General features: G+C 41.2%; 1 protein-coding gene across 1 annotated transcript in view; it reads left to right on the top strand.

The window, feature by feature from the left end:
• LOC309564226 (alpha-2-macroglobulin-like) overlaps window positions 1–24,093 on the top strand; it is a 289,760-nt gene that overhangs the window by 255,164 nt on the left and 10,503 nt on the right. The window contains exons 24-31 of the mRNA XM_082268853.1: window positions 520–601; window positions 3,870–4,026; window positions 11,651–11,725; window positions 12,580–12,742; window positions 13,650–13,855; window positions 14,509–14,724; window positions 14,805–14,932; window positions 21,876–21,966. Coding sequence (XP_082124979.1) covers window positions 520–601; window positions 3,870–4,026; window positions 11,651–11,725; window positions 12,580–12,742; window positions 13,650–13,855; window positions 14,509–14,724; window positions 14,805–14,932; window positions 21,876–21,966 — 1,118 coding nt within the window. The remainder of the gene's footprint in view (window positions 1–519; window positions 602–3,869; window positions 4,027–11,650; window positions 11,726–12,579; window positions 12,743–13,649; window positions 13,856–14,508; window positions 14,725–14,804; window positions 14,933–21,875; window positions 21,967–24,093) is intronic.

Here is a 24,093-nt window from a genome sequence, read left to right as displayed (position 1 = left end):
TATTCTTGGAGCAGCCATTATTAGAAGGAATAATACAATCTGAAACCATTTGATAACATACCATTGTGTTAAGAACCTCTTTGCTATGTGAAATGGTTACTTATAAACCTTAGTATGGTGGAATTTGGGAACACTGTCTTCAGAAATCATCTGAGCCCAAGTCCTTTTTATAATGTGCATTAAATAAAATAAAAAGTTACCTTATGTCTGTTTTCTATACAGACACTTCTACTATACATAAAAAAACCAAACAAACAAAATACACACAAATAGTAAACCTCTATATACACTATCATATACCCAAAGTGTAGTATTAGCTGGCCTATAGTGTGTTGAATTAGTTGGAATATACAAGCTAGTAGTAGTATTTGTAGACTCTTAATAGTTACATACCCAATGTTTTTTTTTTTTTTCTTGCTGGTGTTACAGATCACATTATATACAGTACATATACAGTACATATTTATAATAAAAATTTTTTTGAATGAACAGTATTCATTATGTGTGTATTTTGTTTAGGATATCAGCGACAATTGACATATAAACGTGATGATGGATCATACAGTGCCTTTGGAAAAAGTGACCCCGAGGGCAACACATGGTAAATGCTATACCCAAGATAAATGTTTTCCAGTAAAAAAAAAAAAAAAAAAGATTAAACACACACACATATACGTCTTATATTTTATACCGTTTCATCACATGAATTAGAATATCATCAAAAAGTTAATTTATTTCAATAATTCAATTCAGAAACTTAAACTCATATATTAAAATATATATATTTTTTATAGATGCGTTACACTCAGAGTGGTATATTTCAAGCATTTCTTTCTTTTAATTTTAAAGATTATGGCTTAAAGCTAGTGAAAGCCCAAAATCCAGTATCTTAGAAAACTAGCATATTACATAAGACAAATTAAAAAAAAGGATTTTTATGCAGAAATGTTGGCTTACTGAAAAGTATGTCCATGTACAGTATAGTATGCACTCAATACTTGGTGGGAGCTCCTTTTGCATGAATTACCGTATATACTCGAGTACAGAGGCGTAACTAGAACCTTCAGGGCCCTGATGCAAGAAACCATGAAGGGCCCCCCAGACCCCTGGCCGGGGCCCTTACCTTCAAGCCCAGGGCTCTTCCCACTAATCCTGGGGCTCTTTACACTCGTTGCATGGCCTTTTATTATGGTCCCGCAGCAGGATTCTTTCACAGGTTCTGCAGTGGGCCCCCTTCCTGCAATCTTGTGGGCCCCCTTCCTGCAATCTTGGGGCCTCCCCACAGTGGTGCAATGCCAGGGTCCGGTCGCAAGTGTGACCTTTGCGATCCTGGAAGTTCACCCACTGGTTTGCTACCGGGCCCCCTGGAGCATGGGGCCCGGTAGCGATTGCAACCCCTGCATCCCCTGTAGTTACGCCCCTGCTCGAGTATAAGCCGACCCAAATATAAGCCGAGGCCCCTAATTTTACCACAAAAAAATGGGAAAAATGATTGACTCGAGTATAACCCTAGGGTGGGAAATGCAGCAGCTACTGGACCACCACAAGACCCAAAACAGGGGCTGCGAGCATGGTACAGGAGAATGCAGGGCTGTGGGCATGGTACAGGAGAATGCAGGGCTGTGGGCATGGTACACATGATACAGGGAAATTCAGGGCTGTGGACATGGTACAGGAGAATGCAGGGCTGCGGACATGGTACAGGAAAAATGCAGGGCTGCAGACATGGTACAGGAGAATGCAGGGCTGCGGGCATGGTACAGAAGAATGCAGGGCTGCGGGCATGGTACAGGAGAATGCAGGGCTGTGGGCATGGTACACATTGGTACAGGGAAATGCAGGGCTGTGGACATGGTACAGGAGAATGCAGGGCTGCGGACATGGTACAGGAAAATGCAGGGCTGCGGGCATGGTACAGGAGAATGCAGGACTGCGGGCATGGTACAGGAGAATGCAGGGCTGCGCGTATGGTACAAGAGAATGCAGGGATGCGGGTATGGTACAGAATGCAGGGCTGCGGGCATTGTACAGGAGAATGCAGGGCTGCGGGCATGGTACAGGAGAGTGCAGGGCTGCGGGGATGGTACAGAAGAGTGCAGGGCTGTGGGCTTTGTACAGGAGAATGCAGGGCTGTGCGCATGGTACAGGAGAATTCAGGGCTGTGGGCATAGTACAAGAGAATGCAGGGCTGCGGGGCTGTGGGCATACTACAGGAGATGCAGTGCTGTGGGTATGGTACAGGAAAGTGCAGGGATGTGGACATGGTACAGGAGAATGCAGGGCTGCGGACATGGTACAGGAAAATGCAGGGCTGCGGACATGGTACAGGAGAATGCAGGGCTGCGGGCATGGTACAGGATAATGCAGGGCTGCGGGCATGGTACAGAATGCAGGACTGTGGGCATGGTACAGGAGAATGCAGGGCTGCGGGCATGGTACAGGAGAGTGCAGGGCTGCGGGGATGGGCCCGCGGCACTGCATCTCTTGTAGTATGCCTGCAGCCCCTCATAACGGCAGGTAGTGCGGCTGTGGAGGAATCTCACCTGTTCCTGAGGCCCCTTAGGTTTAAAAAAGGCGCCGCCTGTCGCCATCACCTCATTGCGCATGCACCCCCGCCGCCGCTCGGGAAAGCTCGTATATGTTCGGCTATTCCCAGAAATAGCCGAACGTGTACTGCCTTTCCCGAGCGGCGCTGGCTCATGCACGGTGACATGTTGGGGCTGGGCGGTGCCATTTTTAAATCTAAGGAGCCTCGGAGCACGTCGGGTGCGGCGGTCGGGAACTTTTTTTTTACTCGAGTATAAGCCGAGGGGGACGTTTTCAGCACAAAAAAATGTGCTGAAAAACTCGCCTTATACTCGAGTATATACGGTACTGCATCAATGCGGAGTAGCATGGAGGCGATCAGCCTGTGGAACTGCTGAGGTGTTATACAAGCCCAGGTTGCTTTGATAGCCCATCTGCATTGTTGGGTTTGGTGTCTCTCATCTTCCTCTTGACAATAGGCGAGTTTGCTGGCCAATCAAGCACAGTGATACCATTCTTATTAAACCAGGTAGTAGTACTTTTGGCAGTGTGGGCAGGTGCCAAGTCCTGCTGGAAAATTAAATCAGCATCTCCATAAAGCTGGTCAGCAGAGGAAAGCATGAAGTGCTTTAAAATTTCCTGATAGAGGGCTGCGCTGACTTTGGATGTGGTAAAACACAGTGGATCAAGCCAAGCATGAAGTGACATGGCTCCCCAAATTATCACTGACTGTGGAAACTTCAAACTGGACCTCATGCAACTTGGATTCTGTGCCTCTCCACTCTTCCTCCTGACTCTAGGACCCAAATAAAATGCAAATTTTTTCACAATCCGTGATGATTTAGGGAGCCATGTCATCTGGTGGTGTTGGTCCACTGTGTTTTATCAAGTCCAAAGTCAGCGCAGCCCTCTACAAGAAAATTCTAAAGCACGTCATGCTTCCCTTTGTTGACCAGCTTTATGGAGATGCTGATTTTATTTTCCAGCAGGAAATTCTTATTTCTTATCTCTAAATTGAAGACACAATTGGGGCAAATTCAGCTTTCATTTTTTTTTTTTTTACCAAAGCACACATTGATGACCTTTCTGCAGGTCATCAGTTTAATTTAAATTATCGTTCTTGAAGAGCCTCAGAAATCACTCTGGTAGGTCCTGTCCAATGGATGTTGAAGAGTAAGAAGTTTTTTTGGTATGGTCTTTACCATCTTCATAGACGGTCCTTACCTTAGCATCCATTGGAAATACTGTAACAGTTTTACAAAAAATGTTTTTCAACTAAATACTTTGTTTTATAAGATACAAGAGACAATTCTCCTGAATACACTTATTGCATTCTTCTACAGGCTGTCGGCATTTGTAGTGAAGTCCTTTAGCAAAGCTCGGCCTTATATATTTATAGATGAGAGTCACCTAAACCAAACCTTCACCTGGCTGAAGAATAGTCGTGATGGGACTGGCTGCTTCCGCAGTGTGGGAAGACTCTTCAATAATGCTATGAAGGTGGATACCATTCCAGTTAATTCATATGAACATGGTGATCCTATGTTTATCACACAAACACACACACATGCAGTGTAATAATATCCCTCCTTGTTCAAAATATGTGAATGAACAGAGCTTGGTTTTTGTGTTTGAACTATAGGTTTACCATAAGTAACTCTATTTATCTATGGATCTTAAGACTAGTTCTCATTATCACCAGTTTTTGAGAGTTGAGATCATATCTGTCACCAGTTGGAGCCATCTCTCTTCATCACCAGTTTCTTGAGATCTTTTCTATCACTAGTTTCTTGAAACTGCCTCTCTTTGTTACCAGTTTTTTTAGGCCAACTCTACCACCAGTTTCTCAAAACATCTCTCTTTATCACCAGTTTCCTTAATCCTTGGGATTGATTTACTAATACGAAATAGGCTGCTCACTTCTGAAAGGTAGTAACAAGGGAATTTGTACTTCAGCTTTGTAAATGTGTTGAATTTTCAACTTGCAAAAAATAGTCAACTGTGCACAAGGAAAATTAAAATAAAAAAAAAACAGCATTTTTGCTTGCACATGCTTGGATGATGGAGGCAAGTAGAGTTTCACCTCATTCACTAAACTCTAGGGCAAATTCCTTTACAAGTGAACAGCCTATTTGCTCTTAGTAAATCAGCCCCATCTCTCTTAGGCTTCATGTACACTACAGCTGCTAAACTGAGGTATAGGAGCAATTGAGTGTTTTTTCAGCAGCCCCTGAACTTTCCTCAATGTCATCTTATGTGTACGTGTAGGCTTAGCCGTTTATAGTAATTTAGGGGCAGTTGAAGTTACAGGCATTTTTTTTAATGCAGAAAAATCACCTTCAGGACTGTAGTTTACCGACATTTCAAACGCCAAATGCATGCACCTCGCATATTCATGGTAAACTGCGTTTATGCGTGCTTGCGTTTATAAGCGTTTTTAAAAGTGAAAAACATTTGGATACTTTTTTAATATATAAAAATGTTAAAAAGACACAAATTTCAGCACATGCTGTTGCCTGCATCAATGGATGAGTCCAGTAGCGACAAACTCTGGTCCTCTCATGCAATTTTTTTCGGAGCCTCAGCAACAGCAACATCAGGAGCATTTCCTCACACATGCTCATGAAGGGATAGCGAAAACACAAAAAATAAGACAGCTATCTACCAGTACACACTGCTCTCTCTGCTGTTCTCTCTTCCCTCACAGAACGGCTGAAACAGTTATTAATTTACTTGTTTTTCATGCATTGTGGGCATTTGGGAGGGTCTCCTGAAGTCTTTAAAAAATGCTTCTAGCCTCAAATGCTCATAACCACTGCTAAACTCACATAAACTCGGTATGTAAAAGCTGTAAAACGGACGTTTTTTTACTGTCGGTTTCCAGCTCTCAAGTTTCCAGTGTTCAGAAAAGGTTTTCAGCTGCCCTGTGTACATGAGCCCTAAACCACTTCTGGGCCACCCTACGTACATATACTGCAACAGGGCAGCCCTTCTGCGTGAAATCACGTACCTGTACATCCTTTTCATTTTTGGGTCTGGGGCGGGCACGTGCGTCGCCGGCCACTCTCTCCCGCTGTAATTGGACACAGCGGTAGCCAATCAGCTGGTCCTGCATGCCCGATGTCTTCTGGCACCTGGCGATCATTCCTGAGAGTTGCGGAACGGCAGTCTGCTTATGTAAACAAGGCAGATCGCCTTTCTGTCAGAGGGGATGATAAAGATCCTGTGTTTCTGCTAAGCAGGAACCTGGATCTCTTGTCTTCCCACAGTACAAGCACCTCCCATACAGTTAGTAACCACTCCCTAGGAATATATTTAATCCTTTCATTGCCCCTGATGTTAACCCCTTCCCTGCCAGTGTCATTAGTTTAGTGACAGTGCAAATTTTTTATAGCACTGATCACTGTATTAGTATCACTGGTCCCAAAAAAACTTTCAAAAGTGTCCCTTAGTGTCCAATTTGTCTGCCACAATAGTCCCGTTATAAGTCGCTGATTGTAGACGCTATAACTTTTGTGCAAACCAATCGATATACGCTTATTGGGTTTCTTTCTTTTTTTACCAAAATCATCTAGCAGAATACATATTGGTTTAAACTGATGAAGAAATTCGATTTTTTACATTTTTTTTATTGGGTATGTTTTATAGAAGTAAGTAAAAAATATTGATTTTTTTTTTTTTTTTTAAATTGTCTGTCTTTTTTGTTTATAGTTCAAATAATAAAAACCACAGAGGTGATCAAATGCCACCAAAAGAAAGCTCTATTTGTGGGAATAAAAGGACATAATTTTTCTTACACGTGATTGGATATTCTTTGCAAAGTGAAACTTCACTACAGTCATTAAGCTCTGAAGCAAATTAACTTGCAACATGTAACGTCCCCTGCAAAGTGAAAAGCCTATTTGTCTTTAGTAAAGCAATCCCTATCTTTCTTACCAGTTTTTTCAGACCATTTATTTTGCCAGCTTCTTGAGGCCACCTCTCTTTATGACCAGTTTATTAAGACCATTCCTCCTAATCACCAGTTTCTTGAGACAAGCCCTATCATGATTTTCTTGAGACCACTTTTTATCACTAGCTTCTTGAGATCATCTATCTTTATTATAATTTTCTTGAGATCGCATATCATTATCAGCTATTTTAACATTTTCTTCCTCTGTATCCACATTTTTCTCTCTCTTTATAAGTTTACAGCTAACCTAAAGATATAAAAGAATTTAGATCTGTGAACACAGAATGCTAAGTAAAATACTTTTAATGAATGGCTTTAAAAACAGATGCATGCAAAAAATATTTAAAAACGCTGAGGAAAAGTTATTGAAATACAAACTACAATGTGTATCAAAACAGTAATAAGTTTACCAAGTCCCCCAGACGAAAAAACTTTTAAAAGGGATTAAATTGTTATAGTTAGAAGTTCAGTTGGGGTAGCACTCCAGTGTTCATATAACACATATCCAATATGGACTCTCCTGCTAAAGCTTAGTACTGTGTGAACTATAACATAGAAATAAATATACAAGCAATAAAGCGATAAATGACCAATAAATTGATAGATTATGACCAAACATTTGTTGCAGACCCCATGAAACACACAAAAACTATACTTCCTACAAAGTGGGGTAATGATGGTGTGAAGTACACCCCAGGGGTTTATAGCACCTAGTGTGATGTATCCCCTCAAAGGTATAATTAACTATTACAATACCTGACACTTTCATCCCTTCATGCCCAGGCCATATTTCAGATTTCAGCGCTGTCACACTTTGAATGACAAATACTAAGGCATGAAACATTGTACTCAAATATATAATATAATACATTTTTTTTAGACATATAGAGCTTTATTTTGGTGCTATTTAATCGCCACTGTTTTTTTTTTTTGCTAAAAAATAAAAAAAAATGCTGAAAGTTTTGAATAAAAAGGTTTTTCTTCGTTTCTGTTATAAAATGTTGCAGAAAAGCCATTTTTCTTCTTCACGGATGTGTGCTGATGAGGCTGCACTGATGGGCACTGATGAAGCTGCGCTGATGATCAGGGCACTGGGTAGTACTGTAAAACACTGTAAAAGCACTATCAACTGTCAAAACTCAGTGCTCCAGCACAGATCCGGCTCTACTTCCTTCACATGCAGTCTTTGTGGGAGGGTAGGAGAGCTGTTAACAGGCAAAGATTTTTTTATTTACATCTGTGGTCGCTTGTGACTGGACACAGCGACCATGTGGTAAAGGGCTGCTGTTTTTGGCCCTTTATCCACAACTGTGATGTGCTGTGTCCAAGGCACAAAGTGTTCAGAGAGAGTTACTAATGCGCACTCCAGGGGGCACATGGGTGGCGTGCACACGGGAGGATGTCTAATACATCCTCCCAGAACTAGAGAACAGTCATGAGGCTGTATATTAAGCATAGTGTGGGCAAGAAGTGGTTAAAGTAGTGAGACAACACTAACCATGAAGTGAGCATCTAAACATCATTAAAGCATTGTCAGGAAAAAAACATTATGTGAGGGCACCAACTGTGAAATCAGGAACTTGGTGTAAAAAGTTGTGTGAAAAAGTGAGGAGAGCAGAAAGACAGGGAACACAAAAGGAGGGGACTGGGTGAAGGGTTGGAGTTGAGCCTAAACGGGCCTCTGTGTGGAAGGTAAACCTTCAATATGTTAGCTTCAGAAAGTAAAAGTGGCCATGATGATTCATTGAAGTTTCCCCTCAGATAGATATCCATAGATTACATATTTTTAAATTTTGTGACTTTATTATGTAGAATGTCAGTTAACATGACAGTCGGAACACAGAAGGCCCTTTTCAGTCTGTGCTTGCATGTACTCCAGTGCTCAGCTCCTCCTACTGCACTACCTCCCGTCTGCACTTGCACAATAGACATTTGTGCTGGTGGTAATTATATGTGAAAGCACAGTCTTTTTTGATGTTTCCGCAATAGCTATTATGATTTTCATTTGCATCAAGCCAGCATGTTGTATGATCTGACCAGGTTTTGCAGTACATTTTCCCTTGTCTGTGCTGCCATGAACTTGAGTACTTTGTTTCCATTCATCATTAGAGACGATGCAGCACATTTTGTTTATACCTGCTCCAACATATATATTTATATGCTGAAGTACACATGTGAACGCACAGACCCTTTGGATGTCTTTGCCCAAGCAATTATGAAAACAAAGGACATTCACCTATTATCTGCCATTTTTCTTGCTTAACTGGCTCTGTGCTTGATCCATTTTGATATACCACACAACACGATCTAAGACAGTGAACTCTTGGGCCCCATTTAGCTAAATGTGAAGCTCATCATTGTAGAACTGTGTATACTTTATAAAACATGTTCAGAGGTATTCATCCTGTGACACTGCTTTCACATTTGTTCTGTACAAATTGGAGCAAAATCAACTATTAGGCTATCTTCTCTTCAGGTCTTATGTTCTACATTCATTCTACAGAATACAGTAAACCAGGAAATGGCACTAGATGGAGCTGACAATTATAATAAATAAGTATTTATTTCCTATAATCATCAAGTCCATCTAGTGGCCATAATGCGTTATTTTCCTGATTTACTTTATTCTGTATGAATGAACACCATTTGACATAGAGGGAAATGTAAATTCAGGTTCACAGGATAGATAGCTTTGCATTTTTTTTTATAAATATACCCCATCATTTTGAGAGAGATACATTGTAGAAGTTCTATGCTTCTTTTGATATACACTTTAGGAGGTCTATTGTGTCATTGCGGTCTCCAATTTTCACATCTCCTATTTTACGCTGGATATATATGATCAGTCCTCTAAAGTACTTCTTCGATATTACCAGAGTCCATGATCTGCACGTGGAGCTGTGCATTTCTCACTTTTAAGTATATATGATATACTGCGTAGGAGATGCTTGAGAATGCGGGTGTAGCACCCTACAGGTAGGTGCTAGGTAAATGTATAGTGGGCCTTGTCTGCCTAACAGCAGGGCTGTGAGTTGTTTAGTTAGGGTGTCAGGGCTTCCAGATGTGCCTGCTGAGGGGGGAAGTCTCCCCACTGGCTCCTGTGAGAGGCTTCTCATAGGGCAGTGTGGGAAGCCCAATCAGGGGACACATCCAAGCTTGTAACTACCCCAGAAGGCAGAATATGCTGCAAAGGATTCTGGAAGTGGGTATTAGTTTGGGGGAAGTGCGTGACACGGTGTCTTTGGCGGTAGAAGAGTCCCAGGAGGGAAAGTACGGCTGTCTCTCCTCCTGTCTGAGGAAGTGGATATCTTGGGGTGTCGCCTGAGAGTCCAGAGAGTGCTGAGTTGAGCTGAGGGGATCCGGTGTGCCGAGAGCCTGCGGAGAGTGAGAGGGGTCCAGCCCCAGGAAAGCCTACACAGTTCGTGAGTACTGCGGATTGCCCCTGGGGGTCTGCCTGAAGTCAGAGGGGACCACTCCGGAAGAGGTTCTGGGATACAGTGTCAGCTAGCTGTAAAGGGGGTACCTAGGTTGAGGACCCTGAAGTTACAGAGGGGGGTACATAGTCAGTGAACCCCCAAAGAGTTCAAGGTTAAAGGGGGCACCTGCAGATGGCCCCTGAATTGTACAGAGTGTGTCAGTTGAGAGTTGCAGCTTTACAGAAACCTACAACGTACTACCTCAAGCCAGTGAAAGGCAGGAGGGGAGTACTCAGTGACTTTGCAGTACAGCAGTGTCAGTAGTTCTACAATTCACAGTCCTGGGTCTTCTGGACTTATTGTCGAGGATCCAGCATTTCTATCAAGCTACAGTGTGTTCTTAGTGTCCGTGAGTGTTGGCAGGCGTCGGCTGGCGTCAAGAAATCGCCAACGGGCATTTTTCCTGGATTAAGTCCGCAGTGTATTTAGTTAAGCCAAAAGATTATCCCACTCATTCCCTTCTCCCATCCCTCAAATACAATAAAAACCACAAAACCAAGATGCCGGAGTCGTCCATGTCTCAGTTCTCAAACCCAGGGCCGCAGCTCACATGGGCTGGAGAGGTAATCGGTAACAATGGCAGACCCACATCAGGCCCAATGCCTTGAAAACCTGCTACACGGGCGTTTGTCTATTTTTTAAATTGTTGTGGCTGGAAGCTGGGTCAAATGTAATTCTGCTTTCATACACTATTGCAGTTTGTATTTCAGTCCTTTTGTTCTGAAAGTGCTGAGACCTCTATGTTTTTCTAAAATTATTTGTGCACAACTAGCTGTTTTTAAAGTAATCTATTAAAACTGATATTTTATTTTGTATTATGTTTTATCAGAGCTCAATTATTTTAAATCTTTCTATCAGTGTGGGTACTATCTATTCAAGCAAGCATATAGAAAACTACTGAATTTATGAATTAGATGTCATATGCTTGAACTGCTGAGCTAACCCCTATGCCAGGGATCCTCAAACTAGGGACCTCCAGCTGTTGCAAAACTACACATCCCATGAGGCACTGTAAAACTCTGACATTCACAGACATGACTAAGCATGATGGGAATTTTAGTTCCTGAACAACTGGAGGGCCATAGTTTGAAGACCCCTGCCCTATGCAAAAATGTTGGGAATGAATCTCAGCTTACAAAGACCTTGGGGTTGATTTACTAAAGATAAATAGTCTGTGCACTGCATGTGCAGTTGCTCTAGCTCATAGGGGAACGGAACATGCAAGGAAAATAAAAAACTGTGTATTGGCTTGCATATGATTAGATGATAGAAATCAGCAGAGATCCCCCTCATTTAGAGCTTCACCTCATATCTAGAGCAACTGCACTTGCAAGTGCACTTGAAGTGCACTTCTAGTGCACAGCATATTTGCCTTTAGTAAATCAACCTCCCTATCTTTTTATCAAGAGTTTTAAAACATCTTTGCCTGAATTTTGTTTTTTGGAAATAAATTGTAGATCTTGTTTACAATAACCAATCAAATGTCATCTTTTATTCTCTGGCAAAAGGAAACAAGAAATCTGTTTGTGTGCAGAATATAAGAAAGGAAAAAAAAAACCTCCTAAACAATCTTCCGGGAAGCATGATCATGTTAAAGTAAAATAAAATGAATCGTTCTACATTTTTCTTTGAACTAAACCTATCTGAATAGTTTCAATCAGTATAAGTTAATTTGAAGCCATGGTCTCTATTGCAGGGAGGAGTGGAAGATGAAATTTCCCTTTCCGCCTATGTAACAATTGCTTTGATAGATGGAGGTGTGCCCCTGGACGTAAGTGATCATTATTTTGATAACCAATTTCTTAAAATATTGTAGTGTATTATAAAACACTTTATGATGGTATTAATAGTATAACTTGCTCTAGGTTTCACATTTTGTAACTAGATTAAAAAAAAATATGTATACAAAAAGGTGGTCTTTTTTTTTTATTCCTTTGAATAATAAATAATATCTGTTCCTGTCCAGATGGGAGTTGTAGGTGATCCCCCCATCAGTTCCATCCAATCTTGTTACATTCTCCATAATTTTAAAATAAATAATAAAAACATCAGGAAGAGTGAAAGCTCCTCATATTGGCCACAAGTGTGCATATCCAGGAAATTGATCACAGAGATCTTCAAAATATTCGAGAAACCACAAGTTTTGTGTGGACTGAAAATGTTTTGGAGATTTTTAGTCCTGCTGCCAGAGCACCCATTATCTACTAATTAGGAATGATCAATATAGGTTATTTTTTTTTTTTAGTAAAAGCTTTTTATTGATAAATATCTGTGGGGGAGAGCAGAAATATCATGTAGAATGCAGTGTCACAGCAGAAGAAACAATGAAGCATCATCACCTTAGTATAATGTAACCAGGTTACATTGTGGTACAGTAAAATACACTTCAGAAATAGGCACATTTAAGCCCTGTACACATGACATGGGCCGAATGTTGGCCTGGATGTAAAGCAGGAAAATCCTCTGGTCCTAAAATGGTTAAATATGGAATAATTTATTCCACTCAACTGCCAACTGGATCGCTCCTCTAAAGCAAAAAAAAAAAATTACTTTTATTCTTTACATTGCAGATAATAACATATTTAGTAATTAGCTTTCTCATCCACCTTTTTTTTCTCCATCTAGGATCCTCTGGTCAGGGACGCAGTTTCCTGTCTACAAAAGGCACCTGTGGATGTGACCAATGTATACACTCTGGCTCTGCTAGCTTACACCTATACACTCTGCGGAGAGACAGAGCTCAGAAAAATTGTATTGGAAAAATTGGAGGAAAAGGCTGTTCGAGGAGGTGAGCAATTATGTAACTTAGAGAACTCTAGGCATATGTAAATACCTGCATGAGCCAAATTTATTTAAAAAGAATACTTGTTTTAAATAGCATGCAATTAATTACAGTGGGGTAGATTTACTAAAACTGGTGAACTCACATTTCTGATGCAGCTGTGCATGGTAACCAATCAGCTTCTAACCTCAGCTTGTTTAATTAAGCTTTGGCAATAAAACCTGGAAGCGTGTTTCATTCTTTCCTATACACCAGCTGAAATGCGGAAAAAAAAGTATATCTACAGTAAATCCAAACACCTGAAGCAAAACTCCAGTTTTTTACTTTCATAATGTAATTATCAAGGGTCCAGGGTTATTAAAAATAAAAAATAAACTTTTGTTGCAATACTCGCCTTCAATCATAGATCCTTTTTATTGCTAGATATCTGCAGTCTTCCAGGTTATAAGATGGCCAGCATCATTGAACCTGCTTTCTATTAGGATGCATTTACATTTGCAAATGCACCCACAGTCCAATCACATTTGAGAAATCCAGAAGAGGTACCTGCGATTAGCTGCAAGAGGCAGCCCTGATGAAAGCAATGGGAAGCTGTTGGCTCCAGCAGCTAGTTGTGCCTACTTGCATGTAATTACTGCTTGAGCGATTCCATGCGAGTGGACATGATCAGCTATGGGTGCAAACAGCCTCCAATTGTTATCTATAGGGATGCCTCTCATAGCAAATAAAAGGTATTCCCACTGGGGGACTCGAGTTTAGTCAGACTGTAGGTGCAGTTGCAAGTTAACTATTTTCTCTTGACCTGATTGAACACTATGTCTATGTACTGACAAGCCCGTAGTGAGGTCAAATAAACAATCTTTGAAGAGAGACAAGACCATAGAATAAATATATCTTGTTTTTGTATCTACAGATGGACAGCTCCACTGGAAACGTGATTCTCTTCCTCCTAAGCAAGATTCATACTGGTACCGAGCTCCATCTGCTGAGGTAGAGATGAATGCCTATGTGCTCCTGGCTGTACTCTCTGGTCCTGAACCTGACTTGGGCAAAGCTACAGAGATTGTGAACTGGCTAAGCAAACAGCAGAATCCCTATGGAGGCTTCTCATCTACACAGGTAAACAATGGACTAAATACAGACTGAATACAGAGATTCAGCAAGTGATATTCAACAAGGCTCATCTGTTAACTTATAACCTGCAGCATATCTCAGCTGTTCTGGTTGGTCTGGGTGGTAGGTTACATCACCTATCCCTGTGCTGAATTATTCGACATGCTCCTGTCCAAGATCCTATTTTCATTATCTACAAAAGGCATGAGAAGCGCTAACTTCTTTTTTTGATCCCCCCACCCCCACAACTTATGGCGACTTCAAAATTGAAATATGTAGAAAGACCAATCCTAGAAATATTCCTCTTAACAACATATGGGGAAGGTAAAAGCGTGCAGGCAGCTGAACTGGGATTTCAGGACAGAAGTCAGGCTTGGGATGGGGGTTGGGAGCAAGAAGTTTTCATGCATGTTGTCCATTTTTTTTAACATCATGTGCTTTATATGATGGCCTTTGTTTAGTAACACATGCAAAGACCAACACAACCTGGAATCAGAATTTACTCCAAGACTTTGGTTTAGTTAGACCAGTGAAAGGTGAATTCTGTTTGTTTGTATGCTACATGTTGGGATTCCTTTTAGCCTCATTAGCTGAAAGTGTTCATCTCTGTCCCTTGTGTACACTTGTACCTTTACTAACAATCCTCTTATTCCATGTAGGACACAGTTGTGGCTCTACAAGCTCTGGCCAAGTATTCCGAGATCACATTTAGTGACAAGGGCAATGTGACTGTGACTGTTGGTTCCAGCTCAAGATTTCTGGAGAAATTCCATGTAGACAAAAACAACCGTCTCCTCCTCCAGAAAGCATCACTACCGACTGTTACCGGAAATTACACTGTGACCGCCACAGGGAATGGCTGTGTATTTGTACAGGTAAGAGGAAACTAAATTTCTGCCTTCTTTTCTCTTTTTCATAATCTTTCTCTAACTCACTTTTTGTCTTCATTCCACAGACAGTCCTAAGATACAATGTTCCACCGCCCAGAAGTGACACCAGCTTTTCATTAAAGGTGACACCACATTCAAACAGAGAGTGTCTAGGGGATCCAATGACAATGTTTGAGATTCTTATCAGTGCTACGTGAGTTTTATTATTGTTATCTATTTTATAATGCTTTGGGGGACACAGCAAGATCTTCAAGTTTTAAGCTCAGCCGATACTTTTTAGAACATTAAAAAAGTAAGTTTTTCTCTATGTGCTACATCAGCCTCCTAATAGTGTCCCCTTATATCTGAAATGTCTGTTTTGGGTGGACCGACCTTACATTGTCCTGTTTCTGTGCTCAGTACACAATCAATATTGAGTGTGCCATAATAACCAGGTTCTTTTGAAAATTATTACAATTAAAGTCACATAACATTTTTTTATATCAAAATCTTTATTATATGTCCATAGATGTGCCCTACCTTACTCTCAAAAATGCAAGAATCCTCATCCTAATAAAATAATGGTAATTGTACTTGTCCATCTGATCCGTAGCTACAGGAGTAAAATGGGTGCTGCATTTTCTTAGTCACCGCTATACCTTCAACTTGTGATTTGACTATACAATTACCGTTAGCACATTGATAGTGTTTTTTATCTACTCTTTCCTCATGTATAAACGTTCAGTGTTAGGCTTACCCTAGAGCTCTGATTAGCTTCTAAAGCTGACCCCCACCTTCGCTAGGTTGAGTGTTTTCCTATGGGTTACTGTTCTTTAGAGAGATTCAGCATACCTCCTAATCTTCGGAGATGAGGGACACCTTTGTATGTAGGCAAAGGATGCATCCCTGCCACATCCCAAATTATGCAGAGCCTAAAGAATGAATGCACAGAAAATGACTTTTTCCTACTCATTCTCCTACAAATCAACAAAACAAATTATTTTAGATGGTGGTTGAAAGATTTAGCATTGAAGAATAGTTTTGGTAGGTAAATAATACATTGTTTAACGAGGTATACCTTTAGTACAGTGGTCTCCAACCTGTGGCACTTTGCTTGCCCTCACCTTACCCTTGGAGCACTATTCCACCTACTGACACCGACGATGAAGCACCATTCTTTCCACTGACACCAACAATGTAGAATTATTTATAAAAGGGATATAAAGGAATGCATTTTTGGTGTTTGTATATTTGCACTAATTGAACACTGCTGTTTTCAGACCATTTAAGCGCTGACATACTGATTTACTGAATGTAGTATTATTACTTTCATTGACACCAATGATGTGGCACTATTTTTTCCACTGACAACAATTAGGCACTATTCTTGTCACTGTTAGCAATGATGGGTCACTATTCTCCTCGTACTAACTACAAGCACTAAGCTATTTTTTTTACTGCCACTGATGATGGGCCATTTTTATTCTCCCACCGCCCACATTCTGGACCCCCTAACATCTTAAAGACAGTACACTGGCCCTTAGTTTCTAAATTGTTGCATTTTCTGTACTAGAACAAAGAAAAGTGGATATTTGAAGAGGAAAAGGGACAAAGGACCCATCTCCTAACTGTTTATCTCTACACTTTTAAAATGCTTAGCCTACAAATGTCTGACCTCTTACCTCACTGAAAACAGCTTTCTTGACCCCTTACAGTCCGGCTTTTGCTCGCTGCACTCTACTGAAACTGCCCTACTAAAACTTAATAATGATTTATGAACTGCTAAAACCAATGGCCAATAAAAAGAAATGGACCTATGCGCTACCGATGGGGTAAAGGAATGTAGAAAAAATAAGAAGGAATAAATGTAATGTACTGGAGCACCAATTCAGCAGCTAATTCACTAGTGTCACCACATACTAGACTAATTGAAAGAGAGGAGAGAATCAGCGCTAGATATCTAAAATTGGTGGACCATAAATAAATCACTGATGGAAAAGTATGAACATATACATTCTGGATGAAGACAATAATAATCTTATGTGCAAGATAGTATAGCAATAAATGATGTATAAGGTGCAGTGGCGGTGATCAAAGAAGTGCTCTTGTGCTCAATCATAAATACGGATAAATTAGAGAAAGTGCTACAAGTGATAGGTATAAGTGGTGATCTTCGATTCCTCGTATAACAATATAAAAATGCTAAAATAGCAATGTGAAGATGAAGTGATCAATGCCCATACAATTAGAAGAAAATAAATAAATAAAAAGAAGAATGATGGACTACAACTTCCAAGTTGCTTTGTGATAAAAAAAAGTGGAAGGCTGCAACTCCAGGTTGCAAAGTGGTTATCTAAATAACAGAATCAGGTGCAGGTGAAAGTATCAATAGATTATTCAGTGAAAGTAAGGATCACTTAAAGTGCCTAGTAATATCCAATAAATAAATACCATAAAACCTTGGATTGCGAGCATAATTCGTTCTGGAAACATGCTTGTAATCCAAAGCACTCTTATATCGAAGCAAATTTCCCCATAAGAAATAATGGAAACTCAGATGATTCGTTATACAAGTCCTTCAGTTTATAGTCTATATACAAAGATTATAGCAATGTGATAGGTTGTGTAACCATAAAATGTCCATCCACAATATGCAGCCTTCCCAAGGGGATTAGAAGCAAAATCTAGCAGAGCTACAGAATATAAGAGAGATGAGAGTGTAGCAATGTGGTTACATTTAATGAAGGTTCAACATTTAGCAACTCGCATGGTTGATGATTAAAATAGGCACACCTAAGTATGCAGGCATCCGGGGTAAAGCTGTCCACATAGACCATCTTCTGAACCACCGACTCTCACCACTGTCCATCTGCAATCATGACCGGGAAGAATAGCCTGCAGTAGAGTGATCTGAAAGTGAGGCTTTGAATCACTCGTGGAGTGCAGCGGGGGAAGGGATGATGAAGATGGCTGTGCAGAGGATGGTGTATGTGGACAGCTTTACCCCAGATGCCTGCATTCTTAGATGTGCCTGTTTTAATCATCAACCATGTGAGTTGCTAAATATTGAACCTTCATTAAATGTAGCCATATTACTACACTTTAGAGGCTCCTCTCTTCTTTTTTTATACATGACGCTACTTGTATATCAAGACATCGCTTGTATATCAAGTCACAATTTATTTAAAAAATGTGCTTGTCTTGCAAAGCGCTCTCAAACCAAGTTACTCTCAAACCAAGGTTTTACTGTAAATGAACAAATGTGAAAACAATGGTTTTGGATATTAATCGCATAAAATCGCAAAGTCCCAAAAAATGTGCAAAAAGTGCAATAACGCAATAAATGAAGATGATAAAAGTTCATATGTGATTAAGGGACACAAGACACTTCCGGTGACAACCCAGTGCGATCTTTCGTGAGCTTGGAATCCAAAATTATGTGTAATGGCCGCTCACCTCCCTTCACACTCAATAGAGCATTTTGGGTTTGATAAATCACCCTGAGAGACCTCCGGAATAATCTCCAATCTGCTGAGAGGCTTATGTAATCGCTATGCAATCCTCATATGGATCTCCAAGATGTGGAAATACCCAATGGATAATCAGTTTTCTTCTATAGGATCATCATGTAAGCGGCAACAAATGCAGTGTTCCTGGGATACTCATTCACCAAAGATAAACAGGGGGGGGGGGCTCTCATAGTGTAGTATATCAGATAATTTTAATACATCCAAAATAAATCACACTTACAGTTAAAATCAGGAAAGAATGCGTTCAGCAGGATACCGCCGATGCAGTCTGCTCTGATACTTTCGGTCTCGGCCGTAGACCGGAAGTGACATCACCATGGCTTCTCCCGACGCGTTGCGTCACAAACTCACGTAACTTTATCAAGGGTGACTTTATCAAAACTAATGGCCACTACTCCATACTCCTACTACTAGACCTCCCTGAAGCCTTTGACGCTGTAGACCATCCCCTCCTTCTCAAAAAACTCCACTCTCTTGGCCTTTAATACTCTGCTCTCTCCTGGTTCTCCTCCTGCCTATCACAGCCCTCATTCAGTGTTACCTTTAACTATATCTCCTCCTCTCTACTTACTCTTTCTGTAGGGGTCCCCAAAGGTTCTGTCCTCAGACCCCTCTTATCCAACTATACCTCCTTTGATCACTTGATAAACTCCCATGGCTTCCAGTATGCTGATGACACACAAATCTTTCTACTCCTCACCTCACTCCTTCAGTCTCCTCTCACATTACTAACTTACTAACTGACATATCAGCATGGATGGCACACCACTTCCTCAAAATCAATCTTTCTAAAACTAAGTCTGTACCCCCTCCCCTGAATTCTCAATCAAGATTAATAATACAACTAGAGATGGGCCGAACACCCCCCTGATCGGTTTGCAGCAGAACTCCCGAACAGGGTAAACGTTTTCCCCCTAACTGCACCGAACTCCATTGAAGTCTATGGGTGCCGAACATGAAACAAAATCAAGTCCCCATTTTGAAGGCTTATATGCATATTTTTGGCCATAAAAAGGGTATTGGCGCCCAGGAACTCCCCTGGGGGACATGTATCAATGCATTTTTTTTCAAAAAATAATGATTTTTAAAGGAGCAGTGATTTTAATCACTTTAAGACCAGAAGGATTTGCCCCCTTCCTGACCAGGCCCTATTTTGCGATTCGGCACTGTGTTACTTTAACGGAGAATTACGCGGTCGTGCAACGCTGTACCCAAAAAAATTTGATGTCCTTTTTTCCCCACAAATAGAGCTTTCTTTTGGTGGTATTTGATCACCCGTGCGATTTTTATTTTTTGCGCTAAAATTTTTTTTTAGAGAAATTGAGAAAAAATGAGAAAAAAAAAACAATATTTTTCACATTCTGCTATATGACAGCGATCTGCAATTTTTTGCGGGACTGCGACATTGCGGCAGACAGATCGGACCCCTAACTGACATTTTTGACACTTTTGGGGGGACCAGTGACATTACTACAGTAATCAGTGCTAAAAATATGCACTGTTACTATAATAATGACACTGGCGGGGAAGGGGTTAACATTGTGGGTGATCAAGGGGTTAAATGTCAGCCTAGGGGAGTGATTCTAACTGTGGGGGGTGTGGCTTCTGAAATTACCATAGAGACATGTGATCCTATATAGAAGGATCACATGGGCTCTATGATCATTCCAGGGAGAAGAACGGTCAGCTGTGTTTACAACAGCTGACCGTTCTTCTCTCTCAGAGGGGAACGATCGTGGGTGTCAGGTGGCAATTGGAGCCACCTGCCCACTGCATCAGCTTCCCCGCTGACGAACAGGGGCGGGAGCGCGCTGCTGGCGGCATGCGCTCGCCCCCTAGCCTCTTGCTCGCGAGCTCCGTACATGTACTGTGATTTGCCTGGGAGCGGCTGCCTGCCGCCATATAACTGTGGCGGGCAGTCAGGAACAGGCTAATTATGCTTAAAGTAAAACAATAAAAATGAAAAGTTCCTTTAAATATAGTGAATGGAGGTCCCTTTAGTCTGCCTGTAGAGTGGCGCATCTGTAGCATGTATAGAACATGCTGCAGCAAAAATTACATTTAAAAAAAATCTCCGCCCACTAGGAAGGCAGACCACTGGATGCCTGCTCCACCATCTGACAGTTCCTAAATAGGTAAAGGGCAGGGCTACCTGGTCCCATCACCTGGTGACCCCACCCCCTTGTGACATCACTGATCGGTGCATGCTGGGTCAGTGACATCACCCGCAGTGCGGCGGGAATCGTGATTGATGATGGATCTACATAGGGGGACTTTTTTTTTTATAAATTTTTTTAAGGAAGGACTTTTCAAAAACCCTTGTAGTGTTTTTATTTATTTTTGACAGTTTTTTGGGTGAATGAGTAGGGGTACAATGTACCCCATACTCATTCACATGGGGGGAGGCCAGGATCTGGGGGTCCCTTTATTAACCGGGGGCTTCCAGATTCTGATAAGCTCCCTGCCCACAGGCCCCCCACAACCACAGTCAAGGGTTGTCGGGAAGAGACCCTTGTCTCCATTAACATGGTGCTTTGTTGAGAGCATGTGGCCTAGTATAGTTCAGGAGGGGGGGCCTTCACTCCCCCCCCCCCCTCCACTTTCCTAGCCTGCCAGACTGCATGCTTGAATAAGGGTCTGACATGGATGTTGGGGGGACACCACGCCGTTTTTGTTTTTTTTTCATTTTGGCATGGGCCCACAACGTTTTTTAAATGATTTTGTATTGCCAGTGAACTTTTGCTCGGCCTGAACCATCAGCCCAAACATAATACAACCATCAGTCCCTCCCCTCATGCCAGGGTGCTAGGTGTAATGTTGGACCTTGACCTGTCCTTTCATGCCCAAATCCAATAACTGTCCAAATCTTGCAGACTTCACCTCCGTAATCTCCAAAATATGCTCCTTTTTAACCATTGAAACCACTAAGAAACATATTCACTCCCTTGTTATCTCGTGCCTTGACTTTTGTAACTCCCTTCTCATTGGTCTACCTCTCTGCATGCTATCACCCCTTCAGTCTATCATGAATGCTGCTGCCAGACTCCACCTTACCAACCATTCAGTGCCTGCCACCCCTCTCTGCCAATCCCTCCACTAGCTTCCCATTACCCAACGTATAAAATTCAAAACACTAACAATAACATACAAAGCCATTTACAATTCTGCCCCGAGCTACATCACCAATCTTGTCTCAAAATATCACCCAAACCATCTCTTAAGGAAAGCCTATCCTGCCTTCAGCTAATAACCAAATCTTCTATTTCTCCCATAAATTCATCCCTCACAGTTATTACTTTTTGTTCCACCAACCCCTCCCTATTAGATTGTAAGCTCGCGGGAGCAGGACCCTTCTAACGCTCTTATATTTAATTGTATTGTCGCTTTATCGTCTCCCTTTATATTGAAAAGCGCTGTGCAAACAGTTGCTACTAAATAAATCCTGCATAATAATAATAATAATTTTGTTCAGAATGAGGGTCATATAGATTCAGTACAAAACACTGAATTACATGTTAAATTAATACATATTAGATTGAATTAGGATTTTTTAAAGAAATCTTGACTCTTATTTTTGGCTGCAAATCAGAGTATTTTAAATCAAGCCCTATATTTGTATTTCTACAGATACGTTGGAGCCCGGGAGAAATCCAACATGGCTGTTATAGAGGTGAAGATGTTATCTGGTTACATCCCGGTCAAGAGTTCAGTAAAGAAGGTAAAGACCTGTATCCTAACTGATCCGTAGGTCAATTGTCTAAAGCAGCTTTCTCAATTAGGGTTCCTCCAGGAATTGCAAGGGGTTCACTGAGAAATTAGCATTTTCTGCCTCGCAGATAGGTTCCCACTGACAACAAGGATCTGTTTAGCTGTATGTAAGAGGGGGATTAATCCCAGTGACCACAAATGTAACAAACATTCTTCCCACTGACCATTACTCTAATGTCCTGTAAGCTGTAGATATAGTAATTATTAGTGGGGATTCCCTAAGGCTAGAAAGTTATTTCAAAGGGTTCCCTCATGTTTAAAAGGTTGGGAAACGCTGGTCTAAACATTAGAAAGAGTTTAGTGTGTCAGGCCACACACATCCAATAGCAAACTTTAGGCCTTATGCATACTGGATGTTATCAAAACGTCAGTAGAAAGCTATAGCTGTAGATGGAGTTTTTCAGCTTTTTTGCTGTAGCGTTTTTCAGTGGTTTTTTTTTTAGCTTTTTTCAGCTGTAGCCTTTTTAGCTTTTTTTTTTTTTAGCAAAACTATACTCCTACAAAAGCTTATGGCTCAAAAACGTTGATAAAAGCCGCGTTTTTCTGTGTTTTTAAGCTTTTATCAGAGTTAGAGCATTTTTACAGCTGAAAAACACCTCTTAAAACCCACTAGTTCTGGGTTTTTTTCCAGCCAGAAAACGCCCCTGCCAAAAAATGCTGATAACAGCCTATGTGTGCATGGACATATAGGATAACATGCTGGGGAGTTTACTGGCTTCAGAAAAAAATGTCTGACACCAAAAACAGCCGCTTTAAAAACGTCCAGTGTGCATGAGGCCTTAAAGCTGACTTCCACGTAAATAGGTAAATAGGTAAAAACTCATATGGGAACTGATTTATCTGCTAAAGGAGTTTTATTTCTATCCTGCCAGTCCTGAGATTTACGCTGGCCATACACTAGCCAAAAGATTGTTCGAAAATCTGTCATTTGGTCCGATCGTTCATTTTTCGTCCAGTTAATGGGCACAAATTGAAAATCGTTTTTAACTTTTAAGAGCCGAAAAATCGAAGGAACACTTTTGAAAATCCACCGAACGATAAACGAGCGATAAATTGAAAGGTTAATGTGTTTCTCGGCCGACCTGTTTGAACTAGGCATATGTGACAAACTGAACAAAAAACTGATTCATTTATGTCCATTGAACAATTTATCATTCGAAATTCAGTCATTACACGATGGTGCTCTCACGGACGATTTTTTCGTTTTTCGAAAATGAGTTTGCCTGATATTTCGGGTAGTGTATTGCCAGCATTATAGTACACAGCCATGACCATGCAGCAGAGCAAGGCTGGTGAATTGACTTTTCCCAGCTGCAGTTAAGCAATAAATCCTGGTCACCCCTCTGTCCTCAGGCTGTAGTTGGATATTGAGTTAGCAGCAGCAGAGTCATTCCTGAGCACTGCAACATACCTGAGCAGCTTATAGTACTGCACACACAGTCCCAGCTTAAGTACTGCTACTAAGGGGATTATAAAAGACTGATACCAAGTAATACACAGATACTTATAGTACTTGCTTTTAAGAAAACACTGAAGGATTTAATTGGTTAACAGAGAGATGTATTCATTTTTTTCATTTGTCGTCTCTGTATGTTTAATTTTTTTAGGACTCCCTTGGGGGGGGGGGGGGGATTAGAAAATCTGTTCCATTTCTATTGTTATCTGTGGCTCCCCATTGGGAAGATTTTATTGTCACTTATGGCACTTTTCCACTGCAAGTACCGGCTCGGCTCTACTCGGCCCTGCTTGGCCCGGCTTGCTTTTCCACTGCTGGTACCGCATGGTACGGTGTTGGAACGGTTCGGTACGGTACGGTATGGTTTGCTTTTCCACTAAAGTAGTACTAAAGTTAAGTGGGTGGGATAAAAACGGAGTGGTGGGGTTCTCTGACCAATCAGTGGCTAGTAGTGACTGCATGCAAAGGATTGTGGGATATGGTACCGGTTATGGTACCTCTTGGAACCACATTCGAGTAGGTACTGTTTTTGAGAGCCGTACCGTTCGGTTCCATGCAGTGGAAAAGCACCGCCGTACCGTACTGTACCGAACCGTTCCTACACCATATCATGCGGTACCA

The sequence above is a fragment of the Pelophylax lessonae genome (genome assembly GCF_965119305.1).
Source record: "Pelophylax lessonae genome assembly, chromosome: 9".
Taxonomy (NCBI): domain Eukaryota; kingdom Metazoa; phylum Chordata; class Amphibia; order Anura; family Ranidae; genus Pelophylax; species Pelophylax lessonae.
The sequence above is the reverse complement of the archived record's forward strand: the minus strand, read 5'-3'. Positions and strand labels throughout refer to the sequence as shown.